The sequence below is a fragment of the Micromesistius poutassou genome (genome assembly GCF_964030765.1).
Source record: "Micromesistius poutassou genome assembly, chromosome: 4".
Taxonomy (NCBI): Eukaryota; Metazoa; Chordata; class Actinopteri; order Gadiformes; family Gadidae; genus Micromesistius; species Micromesistius poutassou.
Window position 1 is genome coordinate 20,900,970 of NC_140274.1, and position 21,809 is coordinate 20,922,778.

General features: G+C 46.6%; 3 protein-coding genes across 3 annotated transcripts in view; 2 read left to right on the forward strand and 1 right to left on the reverse strand.

Moving 5' to 3' along the window:
* Nucleotides 1-21,809, reverse strand: part of LOC311341747 (uncharacterized protein) — a gene marked incomplete at its 5' end in the record, with an annotated part of 386,212 nt that overhangs the window by 86,343 nt on the left and 278,060 nt on the right.
* Nucleotides 1-21,809, forward strand: part of LOC311341753 (uncharacterized protein) — a 361,346-nt gene that overhangs the window by 53,549 nt on the left and 285,988 nt on the right. The window lies entirely within an intron of this gene.
* LOC311341749 (TRPM8 channel-associated factor homolog) lies at nt 3,710-13,543 on the forward strand (the record flags this gene model as incomplete). The annotated part of the gene is made up of 11 exons (XM_084466547.1): nt 3,710-4,356; nt 4,608-4,824; nt 5,543-5,840; nt 6,268-6,569; nt 7,335-7,509; nt 7,674-7,765; nt 8,523-8,733; nt 9,921-10,157; nt 10,403-10,626; nt 12,243-12,356; nt 13,087-13,543. 11 exons carry the CDS (start codon nt 3,710-3,712, stop codon nt 13,327-13,329), a joined length of 2,760 nt encoding a protein of 919 aa, XP_084322673.1. The 3' UTR covers nt 13,330-13,543.

Below are 21,809 nucleotides of genomic sequence, written 5' to 3' on the forward strand. Positions count from 1 at the left end.
GTGTGTGTGTGTGTGTGTGTGTGCGTGCGTGCGTGCGTGCGTGCGTGCGTGCGTGTGTTGAGCGGGGGTGGGAGTGGGTGGGTGGGTTTGGGTTACAAACCGTGGGTGTGTGTTTGGGTTTGTGTGTTTAAAAGGTGAACGATATGTGGATGAGTGGGAATAAATGGTATATATTATGTGGATGTGTGAGTGTGGTTTAAAACCATATGGAGTAGAGGAATACTGTTACTACCAGGAATTGTATGTTGATTGAAGTATGAAATTACACCGTATGATGGTGTATTTCCTTTTGATGAAAATAATAAAAATAATAAATGCCTAATGTGTAACATAACTAATTAACTATAACTGTATTGATACAATTACTATTATAGAACATAAAAAAAGAACACAACTTACTTAACTTAAATATGCAAATTACAACATTTGGGCAAATTATGCAACTATGAAAGTCTGCTATAACGGCATAAAAAATAATAAAATCAATCAGCTCAGATATTTATTGTCAAAGTGATGAACTTATCAAAACGTACAGAAATCCAAATGACACTAAATGTTTCAAATGACATTAATAAAAGAACACATTATATTGTTACTTTAATATTATATTATATTGTATATTTGAACAGTGTTCCAATATATTAGTCAAACATTTACATGTATTAAATCTATATCTGTACATATTTTATACAAACAAAAACAAGGCGATGACATTATAGTCATACATCAAATATCCGTACAGTCACACCCAATTCATCATTCATTCCAATTCTTCATTCAAGACATTTATTGCCTGTTGCACAATGCATGGACAAACAAATAAAAAAAACGAATTGATTGTATTTATTTAATCAAAGGAATCAGTACATTCCCCCCCCCCCCCCCCAAAAAAAAATATATAGATTGCATTTCATATCAAAATACTAATAATAGTAATTATTCAAATAATAATTATAAATTGAGCTTGTTCTCTTTTAAACGGAGCGGTGTGAACTTCTTGGGAGGGCTAGTGAACATGTGTTGATGACCTTGACCTCTGAGCCTAGGGTCAGAGGGAAGGGCTAGTGAACATGTGTTGATGACCTTGACCTCTCTGACCCTAGGCTACGGTCACCTGGCTCCTGTCCCTTCGTAGTATGGGCTCTCCTCCAGTACCTCCTCGATGACCGCCTGAAACGGACCAGAACCAACCGTCACCGCTTCAAACCGGATCAATCACACAGGGACCAGAAAGAACGATTCTAACCAATGAACAGCAGCCTCATGTACAAAGACTTGCGTGGATTTCTGACTAAAACTTTGCGGACGCCAAAATCTGGAAAGCTGCTGCACAAATAAATCCGGATGTATCAATCCTTGCGTAAGCACGATTTCACGCAGATTCTCTTTGTACATCCCAATTAACGTGAAATTGAGCGCACATGCACGAGCCCGTCTCTCCACCTAGTCTCCTCTCTCATTTAATATGCTAATTCGTATAAATAGGCCTGCAGTAGTGCGCTCGTTAGGAGAAAGGAGAACATGGAGAAAGGAAGAAAAAATAACTTTAGTGAATGCGAGGTGGAGGCGCTGATTTCGGAGGTAGAGGCCAGAAATAAGATCTTGTTTGGCTCTCTTTCCACCGGAATCAGCACCAAAAGCAAAAAACTGGCGTGGGAAAACGTTGCCAAGTCGGTCAATGAGGTTGGGGCGGAAAGCCGAACTGTGGCTGACATAAAAAAAGTGGTCGGACGTCAAGGTGGACGTAAAAAGAAAGGTCTCTGCCTACCGGAGAAGCGTGGGTCAGAGCGCAGCGGGGCGGAGTCTGGGAGCTCGCCCTATTTGAGCAAAGGGTGGCAGCTGTGATTTGGGATCGGCTCCTTTTTGACCAAAAAATCATAATAGTCGCGGAACACCCGTTAATTTTGAATGCGACCATCTTCTAACAAGGCCAACACTGCCATTGTCAACCTATCGATTATTGCCACATTTTGCGCATGGTTTTATATTCTCATTTATTTGGATGCATGCTGACGATAGGTTGTATCCATACACCCAATGTGTCAATAATATGTACATAATTCGAAATTGGCCGACTGGTTCATTGATGGATTGATTTTAAGTAACAGTGGCTTGTGCTTACTCCACTGAACATCACATAATAATATTGCAGTCAAGAATTTCACAACAAATGTGTGAAGAGAGATCATATGTCATGCGTGGTCCGGAAAATATGTAACGTTTAATAAACAAGCAATCACTGAAAATAATATTGCTGGTGCTTCCTTTTAATTGCAATATTGACAATTTAGTTTTATGGGTCTGTTTAAGTTTAGCCTAACAACAGTGTCACATTATGCGTCTCGACGACAATAACGCATGATTGAAGCGCATTTAAGATCACGCATTCCGACGTTCAAATCCACTTTGAACTCGCCTCATATTGCAATATTACTTCATGACTCGTGATCGCGTAGGCTTAATGTTGTTGCGCTGCATTGCCTCTATGTGCCGCCAACTGACAAAATGCAGCAGAAATATGCGTAAGCCAGGCATTTAGTTTGCGTGGAGAACCGCACTTTCTCACGTCAAGTCAGTCTTTGTACATCCGAACGTTTGCGTGAGAAGTTGCTTACGCAGCTTTTTTGTGCGTAAGCAAGCTTTGTACATGATGCCCCAGAGCATCCCCTTGCCTATTAATGACTCCTTCTTCATCTGCAACAATGACATCATTCTTACAACTGACGTAATCTCCCAAAACGCATGTAAAGAGAAGGCTAGATAGTGGGCATACAGTAAGGTTAACACAATTACACATTTATTATGCCGCAATTATTTTTAGGGTCCGGTTAAACAAAAACGCAGAGATCCAGTTCTTCAGTCCAACGTGTTTAGCTCCTCCCAGGCCCCACCGCCCAACCTAGGGCAAGCCGTCGCCTCTATGTACCTAAAGACCATCGCTCTGATCGCTTCTACTCTTCTACTACAGACTCGTTCGGTCATTCAGTCTTTTTGAAGTGGGCTGTTTCAAAGTAGGCCTACAATCCACCGACAACTTTTTCGGAAGATCCACCGCCATAGATGCTATAGGGTTGTGGGTAAATTGTTTTATCTTTTACGTACGAATGTCGATTTTACAACTGTCATTTTAGCTTTACTATACATTTTTAAATTCTGATATTATTATTGTGTCAGGCAAGATAATTAAACGGAATTTGAGAAGCCTAGGTCAAAGATCAGTGATCTTTTGTATACTGCGTAATCTAATTGGATAGGCAATAGACTTCATGTGATGAGATAGGACGCACGGTCCAACTCAGTAACCTCGTATTTACTACATCCAAATATTGGTATTTACTGCAGCAGGTGTAACCTGTTTTAATCAAAACATTACTGGTTCAACCCACATTTGCAACCAACCCAGCCACATTGTCGGTGTTTCTGTGATTTCTTATGACATATATTATGAACAGTATACACTTCCAAATAGCCTATAGCCTGTAAAGGACAGCTCAACTGCTGTGGTCAAATATTGCATTCTTTAAAAATACTATTCCCCAATACCGGAAATGTGACAACAGCATCTTTCCAAAAGTGTTTCTCACACAGCAGCTTACAACATTGTATAATCTAGATCATATTACACTTCAAAGAGTCCTACATCCTCGCTGAAAGTTATCCTGCATCCTGTCCCCATCGGTCGGATTCAGAGCCTCACTCCGCCTAAACCATGGCCGGCCCACAAATCGGATTTGACAACCAGCGGGCCTATTCCAGTCTCACGAGAGGACTGCAGGAGCTGGACTTGAGGGGCGACGCCGTCCCTTCCTCGCTGCACCTGATCGGAGACCACGCCTTCCCCCTGGCCATGAACGCCCACGGCCAGGTGCTGATGGCCGCCTCCCGCTTCGGCCGTGGACGCGTGGTCGTCCTGGGTCACGAGAGCTACCTGAGCGCCTTGCCCGCTCTGGTGGAGAACGCCCTCGCCTGGCTCAGAGGGGACGGATCCGAAAACCCCCTGGTTGGTGTTCACCAGGGTTGCAAGCCGGTGGCGGATAACCTCGGTGAAACCGTTTTCCACGGCCAGGTGGTGGGGGGCTTCCGCCGAGACCTGGGGGTGGGGGTGTACGTGGTGGACGCCTACAGCACGGCTCCTGATGTGAAGTCCCTGACGGAGTTTCTGAAAGCCGGAGGGGGGCTGTTGATCGCGGGGCAGGCCTGGTCCTGGGCTGGACAGCACCCCAAGCAGGACGTTCTGAAGGCCTTCCCGGGGAACCAGGTCACCAGCGTGGCCGGGGTGTACTTCTCTGAGCACCCTGGAGAGGTCGATCTTCTGCCCGTTTATCCTCAGATTCCAACCTCCTGGCTGGCGGTGGTGTACGTTATTTTGTTTGTTTTTGAGCATCGGCATTTTTAGACTTGGCTTTTATCTTCGCTTTATTTGACTTGGCTGTAAGTGTGATACAAGACCGCTCTGCGTACGTGATGATACAGACTAGGGAGGGACAACGTCGAGCCAACTAATCCAGTCAAACAACTCAACAAAATACGATTTCAAACTTTGTCTGTTTAGCTCAAACCCATCGCGATGATCCTCGTTCTCTTTTATGTATGTTTCCATAATCCAGAATTGGCAAGGACTTTAAGGATGACTTGGAGTCCCTCCTGCAGGGCGTGTCCGAGCTGGACATCAGCGGCGGCGCCGTAGCCTCCGAGGTCCTGGTCCACGGCCCGCTGGCCTTCCCCATCGGCACCACCCCGAACGGACGCGCCTTCCTGGCCGGAGCCTACTACGGCCGGGGCCGGGTCATAGTGGTCACACACGAGGGCTTCCTGGGCCGGCAGGTGGGCTGAACACAATGTCACTGGCAACGGTTTGGCACTTTGTACACGACTTGTCGTGAACGGGGGGGGGGGGGGTAGAATCTCTGACCCAACGCTGAGGTTGGGCCGCAGTGTCTGACAAAGGGGAAGGTTGAAAAGCGACCGAGCATACGAGCTAAATGTGAGTGACTGCGCACGCAGGTTTCTGCCACGACTACTGGACAGAGCGTGCTATAATATAATTCACAGAGGCAAGGTTAGTAGTACTTTTTTTAAAATCAAAAGTTCTGTTGTTGCTTTGAGACGGTTCATTGTTGATACTGGCAAGGAGAGAATCCTTGTATCATGGCATCAGCCTTGTTTCTTAAAGGTCCCATGACACGCCACCAGGTGGGAGTGTGGTTAGCCGTTACAAGCCGTTTTGAAAATCGACCCCCTTATGACATCACAGGTGGGCGACGTGTCCACCTAGATGTTCTGACGGACAGACGAGCAACGTTTGCTATACAGCCCACTGGGGTAGGCAGCTGGTAGACTGACCTATCCAGCAACACATCTAGGTGGGACACGCCCACCTGTGATGTCATAACAGACGATGATTTCCTGTTCTTGTAACGGCTAACCACACTCACACCTGGTGGCGTGTCACGGGACCTTCAAGAGCGCCGCCCGTTTACTGCCAGCCTAATAAACAAACACGGTCCTTATTATCAGACTCAACCTTTTTTTATTATTGCAGAGCCTCGCTCCGTTTTGGAAGAACGCTCTCCGCTGGTTGGACGAGGGCCGCGACGGGGTCTTTGGAATCGAGCCGAGGCTCGGCTTCGCCGCGAAGCTGTTCGGCCCGCTGGGGGCGACCTGTCAGCAGTCGGGCTTCAGGAGGGACCTGAGTGTGTACGTGTGCACGTCGTACAGCGACCGGCAGGCGGAGGAGATCCAGCAGTTTGTGGCCGAAGGAGGAGGCCTTCTGATTGGTGGCCATGCCTGGCACTGGGCCCAGACCCACCCCGGGCAAAGCCCCATGGCAGACTATGAAGGTAGCCTACGATGGAGCGTGCTCGCGGTCCGCTCTCACCGACCTGTAGTTCGTACTGCCTACCGTCGCAGACAAGTCGTCCGAGAAGGTCGTTTTTCAAAATCGGTTTCTTCACGAGCCGTTGTGCTTTGTCGAATTGGAATAATTTTCCCCAAAAAAGAGGCGTAGCTAAATGACATTCTCACACATCAACATATGGACTTATCTTCCTGAAGCTTTCTGATATATGTGTTTCAAGCAGACCTCAACCTGTCGATATACACACACACACACACACACTCGCAGTCAAATCTTCCCGCATTTCCCTATACGTGGCTACATATCTGGTTGTCTTTCAGGCGCTCCTTCAGTTTGCCCTCGGATCGTTTAGTTCTCACATCATGTCGGTTCTGAGACGCAGCGCTTCAGTGTTCCGTCCTGTTCCCCAGGGAACCACATCCTGAACAAGATGGGCCTGAGCCTGCTGGGGTCCACGGTCAAATCAGAATGCTACAAGGCTCCCGATCCCGCCACGGCCTGCCGGGACAGCTACCACTTCCGCCGCATGCTGCGGCGCTTCGCCGGTCACGTGACCCGGGGGGAGGAGCTCACAGCCCACGAGCTGTCCTGTCTGAAGAGGCTAGGAGGCGACTGTGCCAGCTACCTGAACATGAAGGCGCACCACTGCCCCTCCTACACCCAGGTGCTGTCCACCCTCACTGAGATCCTGATGAGGTCCGGCATGCCGAAGGTGAGCGGTGACCCCGGATGGATTCCGCACCTGCACAAAAACACTTCCTTGTCCTGTCTTGTGTGTGTCTGCTTCGCTGGATGCAAAACCGTTTGGATCCTCTACTGCTTTTGGTTTTGTTTTAGGGATTGCTTTCCCCCCAAATTTGACAGGTGTTTTTATTGTATGGTGTGAAACCAAACTTTTTAGGCACGGGCGAAGCGGGCAGCCGCCGCAGGGCGGCATTACAGGGGGGGGGAGGCACGAGCACACAAGAAAAAAAAAAAAGATCTGCGCATTTTCTATTATTGACAACTTGGGGGGGGGGGGGGGCGCACGGAGTGGGTCTCGCCCGGGGCGTAATTCAATGTAGAACCGCTACTGCCTATTTAACATATTATAAAAGCATCGCTGATATTTTACTATTTGAATCTCTATCTGAATCTCAACTCTCAAGTGAATTTCTAAAAAATGTAAACTAAAAGTCTTTTAAGACACTCTATCTATCTTCCTATCTAAAGTCATTCTCTAGGAGCTTGACTTGGCGGGATCGATCCTCATTGTTCTCTTTCTCCTTGCAGACGCTAAGCGTGGTTTTGACTTGTTGTTGGCTAGACGTGGTAATACAGGACCATGTACAGACCGGAAACAGTGGAATCAAGCGGTTGAGAGAAAGCATCGATTCAGAATCAAATCAAAAGAAAGGGTTAGAAAACATAGAGGTTCTTCAGGTCGGAACACGTGTCGTCATGTTGTCCCTGTGGGCGCTGGCTGCTCTGTCACCAGGTGTGCAGTAGCTGCCCAGTGAGCAGCCCCAAGGACCACGTCCTCCTCAGTATAGGGGCCGAGGTGTACAAGGTGTGCCCCGACCCAGACGCTCTCCTGCCCTACCTCATCCGGGACGTCCCAGCCATGGGTGTGTTCTATAACTTCCGGATCCCCATCGATGTCAACACCGCAGGTCAGTGGACACGCCGTACTACACGTGAAGTCGGTCATATACGTGTGTTTACCAGGCGCACTCAGTCTCACTCTACTTTGCAACTGGGTGTGTGTGTGTGTGTGTGTGTATGTGTGTGTGTGTGCGTGTGCGTGTGCGTGTGTGTGTGTTTTTGTGCGTGTTAGGTTCAGAGTGGATCAGTACTGGACTCTACCTCTCTCCTGGTATGAAGACATACATGGCTTTCCCTGCCCAGATTGTCAACAAAGGATGGCATGTATGTACGGCATGTGTGGCTACTCTCGCACCGCTCAAAACAACAAAGGATGCAACTGTGTTTACACTCCGTAGAGCTCCAGTGCAGTCCTAAAAACTGTAGGGCGATGCTGCTTATTGGATTGTCTTAACAAGTCCTTACAGATATGCAAACATAATTCTTCATCATTTACATTTATTTGCATATCATTTTAGTTATCTATCAATTGACATCATCAATATTATTCCAACCGGTTGTTTAGCAGCTCCCAGAGCTGTTTATTTATTTTATGCAATTTTATGCAATCCAGTACCCTGGAAATCCAGAGTTCTCGCGAGAGCACAATTTGAATTTGCTCAGCGAGTCACTCTGGTAACCAGCAATATACTCACTCCCCGATTCCCCTGCCCCAGAACATTAACCAATCACATCCGTGTATCTGATATAGGCGGGGCCAAAAGCGTTGCTGTTTTACCAACCGGATACGGCGAGAGTCTTATCTATTGGTTAGCTCCGCCGGTCTGGATACGTCACCCCTTGTATTCTTCTAATTGGTCGTAGTGTTATCCAAGGTCCAATTGCGTGCAGTGATATTTTCAAATGCATGCTTGGTTCCGCCCCCTCGAGTTGGGACATTTTCATTACTCGATGCCAGACCCTACAGCTCTCTAGATGTGGGTCTGGATCTCCAGGCTAGGTGACCCAGGTAATGGCCTAGGAATGACCCAGACCAGCCAGCCCTCACCGGGGTCCCCGGCTGACTGCTCCCTGTCTGCAGGTCCAGATAGGATGTCAGACCGATCACCTCCGCCACAAGACCCTTAAGCGGGCGCCGTGCGTCCACGAGCGCTTCCCCGTCACCTCGGAGATGATGCAGGTGTGGAACCTGTGGGGGGGCCTCGTGTACATGGTGGCCCCGTCCAAGACGCAGGTGGGAGGGGTAGAGGTCATGGTGCAGGCGGCCGTACCTTCCCCCTATTACAAGTCTGGTGAGTACGTTTTTTTTTAATCAAATGTGTCTAATGCAGGCGTTTGTGTTTCGTGAAACACAGTGAGTACACACGCACTATCGCTCTGGAACTTGATGACGTTTTGAAAAGATGATGTTTTGCTAATCTGGGCGGACTATTCCACGTTCTCCAACAGTCTCTACTACTATTTTACTCTTCGGTCAAATAGACACCAAATGAATCCACACTCATATGCTGGATCCTTTCTGTACACCGCAGCCCTGTTGTCACTATGTGTAACGTGCTCCATGCAGGAGAGCAGTACTGCGGTCCATTTATGTAAAGAAGGCACTCTATATCCAGACACAGAGGAATGTTTCATTGAGCATGATCTCAGTAAAGAGGAGGTTGTAATTAAAGCAGATTTAATCGTTGTTGTACTTCCATGACGTTTCTGTATCCAAGGCACTGTATGTAATTAAGCACGGCAATCACTGCTCGCAGTTGAAGAGGTTTCCCAGCGACTGAGTGCACAACCTTTGCAGCATGTAGATTTGATTATTCTTCTGCAGATTCAACCGGTATTTTGGGCTGTGGTAGTTTATTATGCAGTGTGTCGCACGCACGCACGCACGCACGCACGCACGCACGCACGCACGCACGCACGCACGCACGCACGCACGCACGCACGCACGCACGCACGCACGCACGCACGCACGCACGCACGCACGCACGCACGCACGCACGCACGCACGCACGCACGCACGCACGCACGCACGCACGCACGCACGCACGCGCGATGAAGCTCAGAGGTGGACGGGGGAGGATGATCTGTGATCTGCTGTCCGCTAGATCACAGTGTTAAACACTTCTGTTTAACACTTAACATGACCCTCCACTGTTCTTCACTGATAAACACTCCAACGTCGACACGACGATGAAAAACACTCAAATATCGTACATAAGTACGGAACCGTGTTTGTGTAACAAACCCAGCTGCTCGATTCGGTGGTCCAGTCTCTTATCGATACATATTGAACTATGTTCTATATTGATATTGATCAAGAGTCCATCACGATACGATCATTTACTGTTTTATCGCCCGGGCCCAGCGCGGGGTCCCTGAACGTCTGTGGGGGGGGGGGGGGGGGTCTTGTGGGGGAAAGTGGGTTCCGTCGTGTTACTATGGAGACCTGTGCCTCTAAAAAGACGGCCTTCTGCCCCAGGCGTGACGACGCCGGCCGACTGGGCCCTGATGCGCCGGTCCCCCGCCCCCTGGGCAGAGCTGGAGTTTGAGAACATCATCTTCACCGTGCCGTCCGACGCCGTCCGGCACCTGGAGCACCCCGACGAGGTGGCGGCGCTCTGGAACAAGATCATGAGGGGCATCGCGGACCTGGCGGCCGTTTCCCACAAATTCCCGCGCAAGGAACGTTTTGTCGCCGACGTGCAGATTTCCCACGGTGAGTCGCCTTTCTTTTCTTTCTTTTTTTTCTATCTTAGGAAAAGATACACTTTATTGTCCTTGGAGGGAAATTTGTCTTGGACTCCAATGCTGTCACATATAGCTGCTGTACATAAAATCAATGACAATACAAAAATGCAGACAATGCATACATTATAGGACACAGGCCACATATATCATACGACATACATCTTCCTCTGCCTTAGTGAGGGACCAGTAATAGCGTCGTCTCTTCCCCCCCAGGTTGGATGCATGCGGGCTATCCCATCATGATGTGTTCCTCTGTGGCCCCACAAATGGTTAACCCGAAGGCCTCTGGACGCGACGACATGTGGGGCTTCATCCACGAGCTGGGCCACAACCAGCAGAGGGGCTGCTGGGAGTTCGCTCCGCACACCACAGAGTGCACATGCAACCTGTGGTCGGTGTACGTGAACGAAGAGGTGCTGGGGATTAACAGGGCAAAGGTAAAGAACGGACCTGGTTTTGTGTTGAAATTCGGAGACAGGCTTTGCTTAAAGTTTGGTGCATCGCAACGGTGCATCGGTGTGTAGGATTTAGTTTGATCTAGCAGGGAGGTTGCAGACTGCAACCAACTGTATACAGGGCACTCCAGCTGAAATGCCGCTTTTCCACCGACAGTATCAGCTCGACTCGACTCAACTCGCCTCGACTCGACTCGGTTCCAGGCGCATTTCCATCTAAAAAAGTACCTCTTCAATGTGGGCGGGTCGTAGAAAAGAACCTCTCCACCATGGGCGGGTCATCATTAGGTTTTAATCACGGGAGACGCGATTCCCGGGAAATCTGAATCTGATCAAGACTATTTCCTGATTCCCGGGAAAGGTTATGATGGGAAATAAAATAAAATAAAAAGCGCAATGACTGCGCGTCTATTGTTGTCATACGGTAACGTTGATGGAGGCGAAACTCGAGCCCTAGGAAAGGAACGACACTGAAACGAAACAGCGAAACGCTGATCCTCCGGAGCCGGTCCGTGGACTCCAGCCACGCCGGACACACACAACCACGCCCGACACACACAACCACGCGCAGCCTAACTCTAGCCCCGGGAAAGGAGCGACACACACGGCGAAACGCTGATCAGTGTCCCCCTCGGGAGCGGGTTCGTGGACTCCAACCACGCCGGACACAACTTAACTTTGAGTGATTATTCCCATTTACAGCCGCTGGCCAATCAGTTACCAGCAGCCTGTTTACGTCACACAAAAGTACCTACTCCGCTCGCTTGGAACCTCGACGGAGGTAGTACTAAAAAGTACCCGGTACTAGGTACCAGGTACTTTTTTTGCCAATTGAAACGCAAAAAAGGCGTGGCGAGTCGAGTCGAGTCGAGCTGGTACTGGCGGTGGAAAAGCGGCAAAAGTGTCCGTTTAATAAGCCTTCCATGGCAAACGATTACGTGTACATTGTAACGTTAATGATGCTCTGTTGCATACCTTGCATACCAAAGAAAACTCTAAGGCAACTACAGATTGTTCAGAATGCTGCTGCTAGAGTTCTAACAAAGACCAAACAATTTGAACATATTACACCAATTCTTAAATTGTTACATTGGCTCCCTGTATGTCAGAGAATTGATGTTAAAGTCATGTTGCTAACCTATAAATCCCTACATAAGCCTTCTAGGGCACTAAGATCTTCTGAGACCATTCTGTTAATTATCCCCAGAGTCAACACGAAACATGGGGAAGCAGGATTTAGTCGCTATGCAACAAATAGCTGGAACAAACTCCCTGAGGATTTAAGACTTGCCCCAACTCTGACAGCTTTTAAAACAAGACTGTTATGTTTGCTTGAGCTTTCTGCTAAATCTTAAATCTACAATGCTTCTATCCTTTTTTAAATTTTATCACTAACTTTGCCTTTATTTTCTCACTTTCTAAAATGCTTTTTTTTTTTTTTAACTTTGCCTTTATTTTCTATCTATTTTACTTTTTTTTGTTACTTATCTATTATTTTCTTTTATTGTATGACAATGTTTATACGTGAAGCACATTGAGTCTGCCTTGTGTATGAAAGGTGCGTTATAAATAAAGTTGCCGTGCCCCTTGCCTTGCAGGCACATCCGGCTTTGAAGCCTAAATCTCGGATGGCTCGCCAAGAGGAGTATGTCAAGGGAGGCAGAAAGCTTGGGAGCTGGTCTATGTGGGTGGCCTTGGAAACATACCTACAGGTGAGAGATGTAAAGGGGACACATTATACCGCCAGGTGTGAGTGGTGATTAGCCGCTACAGGCCGTTTTGAAAATCGGCCTCTTCTGACATCACAGGTGGGCGTGTCCACCTAGATGTGTGCTGCTGGATAGATCAGTCCACCGCCCCTACCCCAGTGGACCGGAGTAAACGTCGCTCATCTATCCCGTCACACGTCTAGGGTGGACACGCCCACCTGTGATGTCAGAAGAGGCAGATTTTCACAACGGCTTGTAACGGCTGATCACACTGACACCTGGTGGTATAATATGTCACCTTTTAAAAATATATATATATATATTATTTCACACAAAACTCAAGCTTTTGATTAGTTCATTTCATATCCATTTTCAAAACAAGAACAGATCGCTGGTTTCACCTGGCTACCAAATTAGGACTCACTCGCCCCTACATGGGGGGCGGCATTAGCTCAGGAGGTAGAGCGGGTTCGCTGGTAATCGCAAGGTTGCTGGTTCGATTCCCCGGCTCCTCCTAGCTGAGTGTCGTGGTGTCCCCTGAGCGAGACGCCCTCACCCTGACTGCTCCCAGCCAGCTGGCTGTCGCCCTCCGTGGTTGACTCTGCCGTCGGTGTGTGAATGTGTGCATGAATGGGTGAATGTCAGTCAACACTGTAAAGCGCTTTGGATAAAAGCACTATATAAATGAGGACCATTACCATTTACCGTGTCACTTCTCCTCTCACTACCTCAGCTCCAGGAGGCGTTCGGCTGGGCGGCCTTTAAGAAAGTGTTCGCCGCCTACCGCGGCATGAGCGGCGTGCCCGGGGACAACAAGGGCAAGATGAACCTGTACACCAAGACCTTCTCCGTGGCCGTGGAGCGCAACCTGTGTGCCTTCTTCACGGCCTGGGGCTGGCCCATAGAGGGCGCCACTGAGCAGGAGCTGTCCCGGCTCCCTCCGTGGACCGACCACCCCATGGCCCGCTACCAGTGAACCTTCCCACTGCTACAAGTGAACCTTCCCACTGCTCCTGAAGAAGAGACCGTCCGTTGAGGATAGAAAGCTTTGTGGTGGGACTCAAAGGCTTCTATTCATTTCCGCATTTTTTCAAGCGAATGCACTTTTGGTGGTCGGTTAGATTGCAATATATATATATATATATATATATATTGTGAGCTAAGCTGTAGATGTCTTACTTATAAAGTACCTAAACTCAGGTGTGTCCAAAAAATGATAATTTGGTTCTTTTTTCATGGGTGAAGAAGAGTGGCCTTTGTGTCTTGGGAAGTATGTTATTAGCAGTTTTAAAACAATGTTATTTTTGTAACTGTTCTTTCCGATGACTATGCATCAAATATAAATCCATTGTAATGTAAAAAGGTGATAACATTTGTTGAACATGTGGCATGATTGTGCTCACACCACCTGGGATCAGAATGTTTTACCTCCTAATGAATTATGTGGCCCACAAAATGATCCAAATTGATATTTGACAGCATGGGTCTTAAGTAATAAATAATAAGTAAATTAATAAATTAAGTAAATGTACTGTATGTGTATTGGCTGTGTGTATTTTTCTTTCTTTCTTTGTTTTCCTACCAATTATAACATTTTACTGTTGGCCTTATGATCTGATTTGATCCGAGCTGTCATACTTCATTTCCTGATGCTCTTCTCTTTGGCGGCTTATCCTTTGGTAACAGATGAGTTGTAGGCCACAAGATAGATAGATAGATAGATAGATAGATAGATAGTCCTTCATTAATCCCCCTTAGGAGAAATTCACAAGTGACCAGCAGTACAGTGGGAAAAGAGAGTGCGAGTGTACAAGAGTATATATACAAATTAATTTACCAATTTGAAATAAACTATAATAAAAAACTATTAGAATAAGATAAACATACTATATACATGTAACTGTCCGTTTGTAGGTGACCCTGTTCTTAAGTTAAGCAAACTTCAGAACTCCTCGTCCACATCTCTGGGAGCCTTTCTATAAAAGATCACATCTGTCCCCCATTCAGTTTAACTGTCTTGAGGGAAAAGTGTTTCGCTACAAAGCATCCAGTGAGAAATTATTGTTCAATGAGTCATCTATCTTCCCTCGTCCAGTTTTCCAAACAGAACAAGGCTTTGACATTTTAATCTGGGTCTTTAGCTTGTAGCCCACCACTCCGTCCTTTATAGACAAGGGGTTCCCAACCTTTTTTGGCTCAAGGACCGGCATATTCATAAAAAGTTTGGTGGACCGGTAGTCAATTTGAATGCCTTCATTTTAATAAATCATTAATCATTGCCTTCTATTATTGCCTTCATTTTAATTAACTTTATAAACAAAGGATGTGTCTGTTTTTCAAGATGGTCAATTTGTCATATTCAAACCAATTAAAGAAACATGAAATGCTTGAGTCTCAGGCGCCCTTCAACAATACAATATAAAAAAATAATAAAATTTATAAGAGAAACACAAGAAAAGTCCCCTTAAACTATAAACACAAAAGTAATGCAAAGACACAGTGCATTTACAGTGCTTAATTTACAGTGCATATTGATTGATTTTATGTCTATGTGAAAGAAATAACATGACTCGCACAGCCTAAGTTATAAAATATGACGTTTTTGTTTTGTTTTTTTAATGTATTTTTATTATCCTTTTCTGGAAATATTTCAAGACCCGGTACCGGATCCGGGCCGGGGGGGATCGCTGCTATAGAGTTAAGACTTTCTTTATAGGTCCATGGTAAAGACAGCATACACCGAGTGAGGACAGACGTGGGAGAACTAGATAGCAATCCCCATAGACATCTTATAAGTAGACGCAGCATCGACCGCTACTGCCTACTGGCGCTGACGAGACGTGGGGCCGCCATCTTGGAGTGGTGATCCGCTCCACTCAGTGTAATTCATTTGGCAGGAGCAATGAACTGTCAGCGCATTTAATTAATCTTACCTCACTGAATACCACTGATTTTCACGCTGTTTTTTTTCATACGTGTAGCTATGATAAAGGACACATGTTTTGGCGTGTTTTATTATTCATAGTTGGCTTAACAGTAATATAATATTCTTATATGCTATAAGTGACCAGACGTCCGAGCTCAAAACTGGGAATATAATCCAGAGAAGGGTATGTATGTATGTAAGGGTATGTATGTCTAATGTATGAATACATTAGATATCTTAGGGACTTATACTGTATCTCTGTTGCTGCAGCAGCAGAGTTTATTCTGTCCTGACACTTTGTATTGATATTTTGTATTACATTCTTCCCTTAAATGATGTTTACAGTGATTGTTTTATATGTATTTTTTATGTATGTCGCTTTGGATAAAAGCGTCTGCCAAATACTTAAACATAAATAAACACCTGAAAGTTTTTATATCTGCTAAAACCAATCTGTTTCACTGGATTCAGAATAAAACCAAATTCTGTCTTACCCAACAATGTTAGTATTTGAATATTGTTACTTGAACGACTTATTCATGGTTCCAATTATACTGTTAAGAAAGTATTGTCTTATACTTTGCCTAAAATTAGACAAAATAGAACATTTCCTTACAAAGACGAATGGGGCCGGGGAACAAAGTTTTAACTTAATATTATAAATAACTTGTTATGTTAACTTAAATATAACTTAAAATATTTAAGTTAACATTCAATTCAATTTTATTTATAGAGCGCCAAAACATTACACGTCTCATGGCGCTTTACAGAGTATTGGACATTCAGAGAGAGCCCATGAGTAACAGGGGCGAGGAAAAACTCCCTAGAATTGGAGATACATATAGGAAGAAACCTCGTGCAGATCCACGACTCGAGGGCCTGACCCATCTGCCTAGGGTCAGTTACAGGGCAGTGAGGTTTGTATACATGATAAATGAATAGGTTAGTTAGGTGTAGAGAATAGAACATGGTGTTTAGAGCCACCTGGGGTGTATGTTACAAAGAGGTAGGATGGTTACCTAACCAGCATGATAATGCATGAATCCCATTTAGTGTCAGAAAGTTCAAATAGTCTAGCGTAGGGATGAATTGTCATAGGGATTAGGAATTGTCATAGGGCAGTAGTGGATCGCTAGGCAGCGCAGGAATCCGGTCAAGGGGACAGCAACAGCAGTCATAGGGATGGGACTTCAGGTGCGATGAGGGCCAAATACAAGGATGGCTAATGACTGGTAATGGTTTACCTCACAAGTGAGGTAAGGGGGAAGAGAGAGATATATATAGAGTGGGTTAGTTGCTATACATTTCATGATGGTTAGTATTAAGTGTATCAATGGTACTATAGTGTTACACTATAGAGAGAAAAGGCAAGAAATGTTATATATTGATAATATGATTTATCAAGTCTCAGTTCATAGCCGGGTGAACACATAGTAGTTCAACAGTAATCCCAAAAAAGACCCCATGCCAGTTGTCAGGTAAGTGTGGCAGGACCTTTTCCTGTTTCACACATTTCACGAAGGTGGGCTACACAAAATTGGGTTGGAAAGCTAGACTAGCTATACTGTATAGCCACTGTCCATCTGATTGTCTATTTAGCTAATATCATCATACATGCTTTTACTGGCTTGATATTCTCTGCTATGGTTAAGGTTAGGGATAAGGGTGAGGATGAGGGTAAGGATTAGGGTAAGGTTGGGGGTGAGGGTAAGGGAGGCGGGCGGTTAGGGTATAGGGGAGGGGAGAGGTTAGGGTTAGAGGAGGGGGGGGGGGAGGTATGAGTAAAGGGGAGGGGGAGGTTAGGGTTAGAGGAGGGGGGAGGTATGAGTAAAGGAGGCGGGAGGACAGGGGAGGGGGAGGTAAGGGTGTATGGGGGGAGGACGGAGGTCAGGGTATAGAGGGGGAGGTTAGGGTATAGGGGAGGGAGGTTGGGAGAGGATATGGGAGGGGGGACAGGGGGAGGTTAGGGTATAGGGGCGGGGAGAGGTAACCTTACCTCATTAGGGTAACATGCATGTGTATAATAAAAATTACCATACAACAAGCCACACAACCAGGTCATTTTAAATGATTTTATATCATAAAACATCAGTATACATTTCATCTGTGCGCACAGTGAAACAAGTCTGGGATGTGAAAAAAACAATGGTTCATCGTGAGACCATCTGACCCTAACTCTGTCCCTAACACTGAACCATGAGGAACCCGCGAAGGAACCCTTGAGAAACAAGGAACCCTTGACAACCCAAGACTTAAGTCACGTCCTGCGAGGTAGAAGTTGCATCTGAAGTCTCCACCGTCCAGTTCCGACGAGGCGCCGTCAGTGGGTCACTGAAATGTTGCAAGAGGAAAAACACAAATCGTTAGCCTCGTAGCATAATCTATGTTGCTAGCCATAGGCCAACAATGTCAATGAGGCTACCAATGTCGATTACACTATGAGGCTACCGATGTCCATTACGCTATAGGGCTACCAATGTCAATTATGCTACAATATCAATTATACTATGAGGCTAACGATATAGATAACACTATGAGGCTAGCGATGTTGATTATGCTATGAGGCTAACAATACCCATTATGCTATGAAGCTAACTATATCCATTATGCTAGGAGGCTAACGATGTCCAGCTAGGCGGCTAACCAGATTCCGGGTCTCCCTCCAGATAGGTGGCTCCTCCTCCATAATTTTGTCCATGATTTTTTTTGTTAATATAATTTGTGTTGAAGAAAATACTTTTGTTTTGAGAATTCTACACTAGAAACACAGTGGTAGAAGTTTATTATTATTTGGACACCTTGTTTAAATCATTCTGAATCAAATTTTAAACTTCAACATGAAACATGCACACACTTGGGAATTTGTAATTCAGGAATATAGTAAAACATTCTGTGAATTGAACAGCATAGCTCTGGTGGTGAAACGATGTAAAAAAAACTGTTGGTATTAACCTTCCAAAGACTTGAGCAGTCCCATCGTAGTCCTTGTCTCGCTCCTGGTGGGTCGTCAGCTTAATCTGTTCACAATACAAACACACATTAAAAGGGTGATGTTACGTCACCAGGTGTGAGTGTGACCAGCTGTTACGTTTTAGTTGTGTTTTAGTGTCCACCTTGATGTACGCTGGATAAACTATAATAGTAGTAGTAGTAGTAGCAGCAGCTGATGTGACCTTAATTACTTAAAATCACAGCTTTGGCTAAAATTCACAGAATGAAAAATCTGAAGGAAAAATGAATGAAGACCCTCTACGATCGTTTGAAATAATTAAAAAGAACCTCCGGGTGTCAAGTGTTTGGTTATGGTTACCCTCCGGTCCCCAGTCTCCGGTCCAGCCTGGTGCCCCATTCCTGGTCCAGGGGGATCTGGATACCCTCCAGTCCAGTCTCCGGTCCAGCCTGGTACCCCATGCCTGGTCTAGGGGATCTGGATAGCCGCCGGTCCAGCCTGGTACCCCATGCCTGGTCTAGGGGATCTGGATACCCTACATTATAAGTAAGCGCGAGAAAAGCACTATACACATCCAATGTATTATCATCCACCCTGGTGCCCCATACCTGGTCCAGTGGGATCTGGTCTCCAGCCTCTGGTCTCCCATGCATGGGCTTGGGGATCTGGTCACCTGCTGGTCCTCAGCCTCTGGTCCACCCTGGTCCAGGAGATCCTGTGAAGTCAGACAGCATCTTTATAGACCCGTGCACATCGTGGTCTCGAATCTAACTACCAACCCGCCTGCAGGAGCCCCTTACCTTGAGCTGGAACGACGATGGAGATCTTGGGTGCTTTGGTCGTCTTGTTGCAAAATACAGCCAACAGACTTACCTTGAGCAGATCTAGTAGTTTGTTGCTGTTGGTTCATGTACAAATAATTGACTATACATTTCATATCCCCCCCATTTAGCAAATAATTCCCACCCATAAACAAGGCTGACAACAGTACAAAATAACAAACTGTTCTCATGCCTTTTGTCTACTTCCTTACTACTCTCTAAAACATTGCATGCACATCGCATGAGTGTTGCCTTACTGATCAGGGTGTGAGCTGAGTGACCAGAGATGCATGCTGGGATACTGTGCCATCTGACGCCTACAGTTCTGTAGAGGTTCCCCCTCAGGAGAAACCAAGTTTTCAAAAGGCTGTTGTGACATCAGTTACATGACCTGGAACGTCCGTCAAGACCGTGACAGGGACTCCCCAAGGAGAAACGCCAAAGGGTAGGACGTGAGGCTCCCCCTCTCGGCGACTAGAATACAACAGCTCTTACAGGAGAGAATCATGGCGCACATTTCAACGTTCCTCTTCATAGACCTTGAAGCCCCAGTGAGGCTTTCTTCACCTCTTCTGAAGAAGAGCACAACTGCAGCTCGACAGGGACGCTAGTTGGGATGTTTCCAAGATGGTTTCCGATTCAGCCCGAGAAATACTTGGATCTCAGGGCAGGAGTACAGGAGATCCAGAGGGCTTGCCAGCAGTCCATCATGTTGAGGTTAGGTAGGGAAGCCACGTTGCAGAATGTTCATCTTTCATCTTCATCCGATTCTGTCCATTCGGAATGCCGTTAGTCCATCATCCATTGTACCAAGTAGCCATTGTCGCTTCCCATTGTTTGCATGATTCAGTCACACTACAGTCCAAGCTGCATGACACTCAAGTCATCCTGTCCAGTGTGTAGAAGGGTCGAATTGAGATCCAGATGCTAGATCGCTCCAGGCTCTTGCTGTATTGAACACCCACTTTGTTATCCTTTGATTTAGGCCACAGACTTGAGTCATCAGAAACATCCGATCAAATGACACTCAAGGGTGTTTCAAGAAGAGTAGCATCCTCCTATAGCTGAAAATTAAAATGTTCAGGTAATACAAGCCAAGTAGAAGTAGAAAAATTTCCCCTCACACATGTAGTGCCCAGTATCAGGTTAAAGATTGCCCCGCTCACACTTAGTGCCCCATGCCAGGTTAAATATTGCCCCTCACATGAAGTAATGCCCCATGCCATGCAAAGATTTCCCCTCACACACTTAGTACCCCATGACATGCAAAGATTGACCAGTACCAGGTTAAAGATCACACCTCTTTTTTTGCAGTTATTAGATTGTGTATTTACACAAACAATGACAATACTCAAAGGAATACAAAGCCAAACAAGAGGAGAGACCAGTGGAGGGTTTGACAGACCAGCGGTGGCTTTGTAGGTCTTTGAGAGACGAGACCAGTGGAGGGTTTGACGGAGAGACTAGTGCTGGGTTTGTAGGTCTTTGAGAGACCAGTGGCGGGTTTGACGGAGAGACCAGTGGAGGTTTTGTAGGTCTTTGAGGAGAGACCAGTGGAGGGTTTGTAGGTCTTTGAGAGAGATCAGTGGAGGTTTTGACAGAGACCAGTGCTGGGTTTGTAGGTCTTTGAGAGACGAGACCAGTGGCGGGTTTGACGGAGAGACCAGTGCTGGGTTTGTAGGTCTTTGAGAGATGAGAGACCAGTGGAGGGTTTGTAGGTCTTTGAGAGGAGAAACCAGTGGTGGGTTTGTAGGTCTTTGAGAGAAGAGAAACCAGTGGTGGGTTTGTAGGTCTTTGAGAGAAGAGAGACCAATGGTGGGTTTGTAGGTCTTTGAGAGAAGAAAGACCAATGGTGGGTTTGACGGAGAGACCAGTGCTGGGTTTGTAGGTCTTTGAGAGATGAGAGACCAGTGGAGGGTTTGTTGGTCTTTGAGAGGAGAAACCAGTGGTGGTTTGTAGGTCTTTGAGAGAAGAGAGACCAATGGTGGGTTTGATGGAGAGACCAGTGGTGGGTTTGACGGAGAGACCAGCGGTGGGTTTGACGGAGAGACCAGCGGTGGGTTTGACGGAGAGACCAGCGGTGGGTTTGACGGAGAGACCAGCGGTGGGTTTGACGGAGAGACCAGCGGTGGGTTTGACGGAGAGACCAGCGGTGGGTTTGTAGGTCTTTGAGAGAAGAGACCAATGGTGAGTTTGATGGAGAGACCAGTGGTGGGTTTGACGGAGAGACCAGCGGTGGGTTTGACGGAGAGACCAGCGGTGGGTTTGACGGAGAGACCAGCGGTGGGTTTGTAGGTCTTTGAGAGAAGAGAGACCAATGGTGGGTTTGATGTTGAGACCAGTGGTGGGTTTGACGGAGAGACCAGCACTGGGTTTGTAGGTCTTTGAGAGACAAGAGACCAGTGGTGGGTTTGACGAGAGACCAGTGGCGGGTTTGACGAGACCAGCGGCGGGTTTGTAGGTCCTTGAGAGAGAGACCAGTGGTGGGTTTGACAGAGAGACCACTGGTGGGGGGGCTAGGGCTTCAAGGCGTACGGAGGGAAACATTGGAACGTGCGCCGTGGTTCTCAGGTGCAGGAACCAGGTTGGGTTCTAGTTGCTGAGAGGGACAGCCCTCACATCTCGCCCCTGGTGTGTCTCCTTGAGGAGTCCCTGTCGCCATCCTGAAGGACGTTCCAGTTCATGTAACTAACGTGACAACGGCCTCTTAAACACTAGGTTTCCCCTGAGGGGGAACGTCTACACAACTGAAGGCCTCA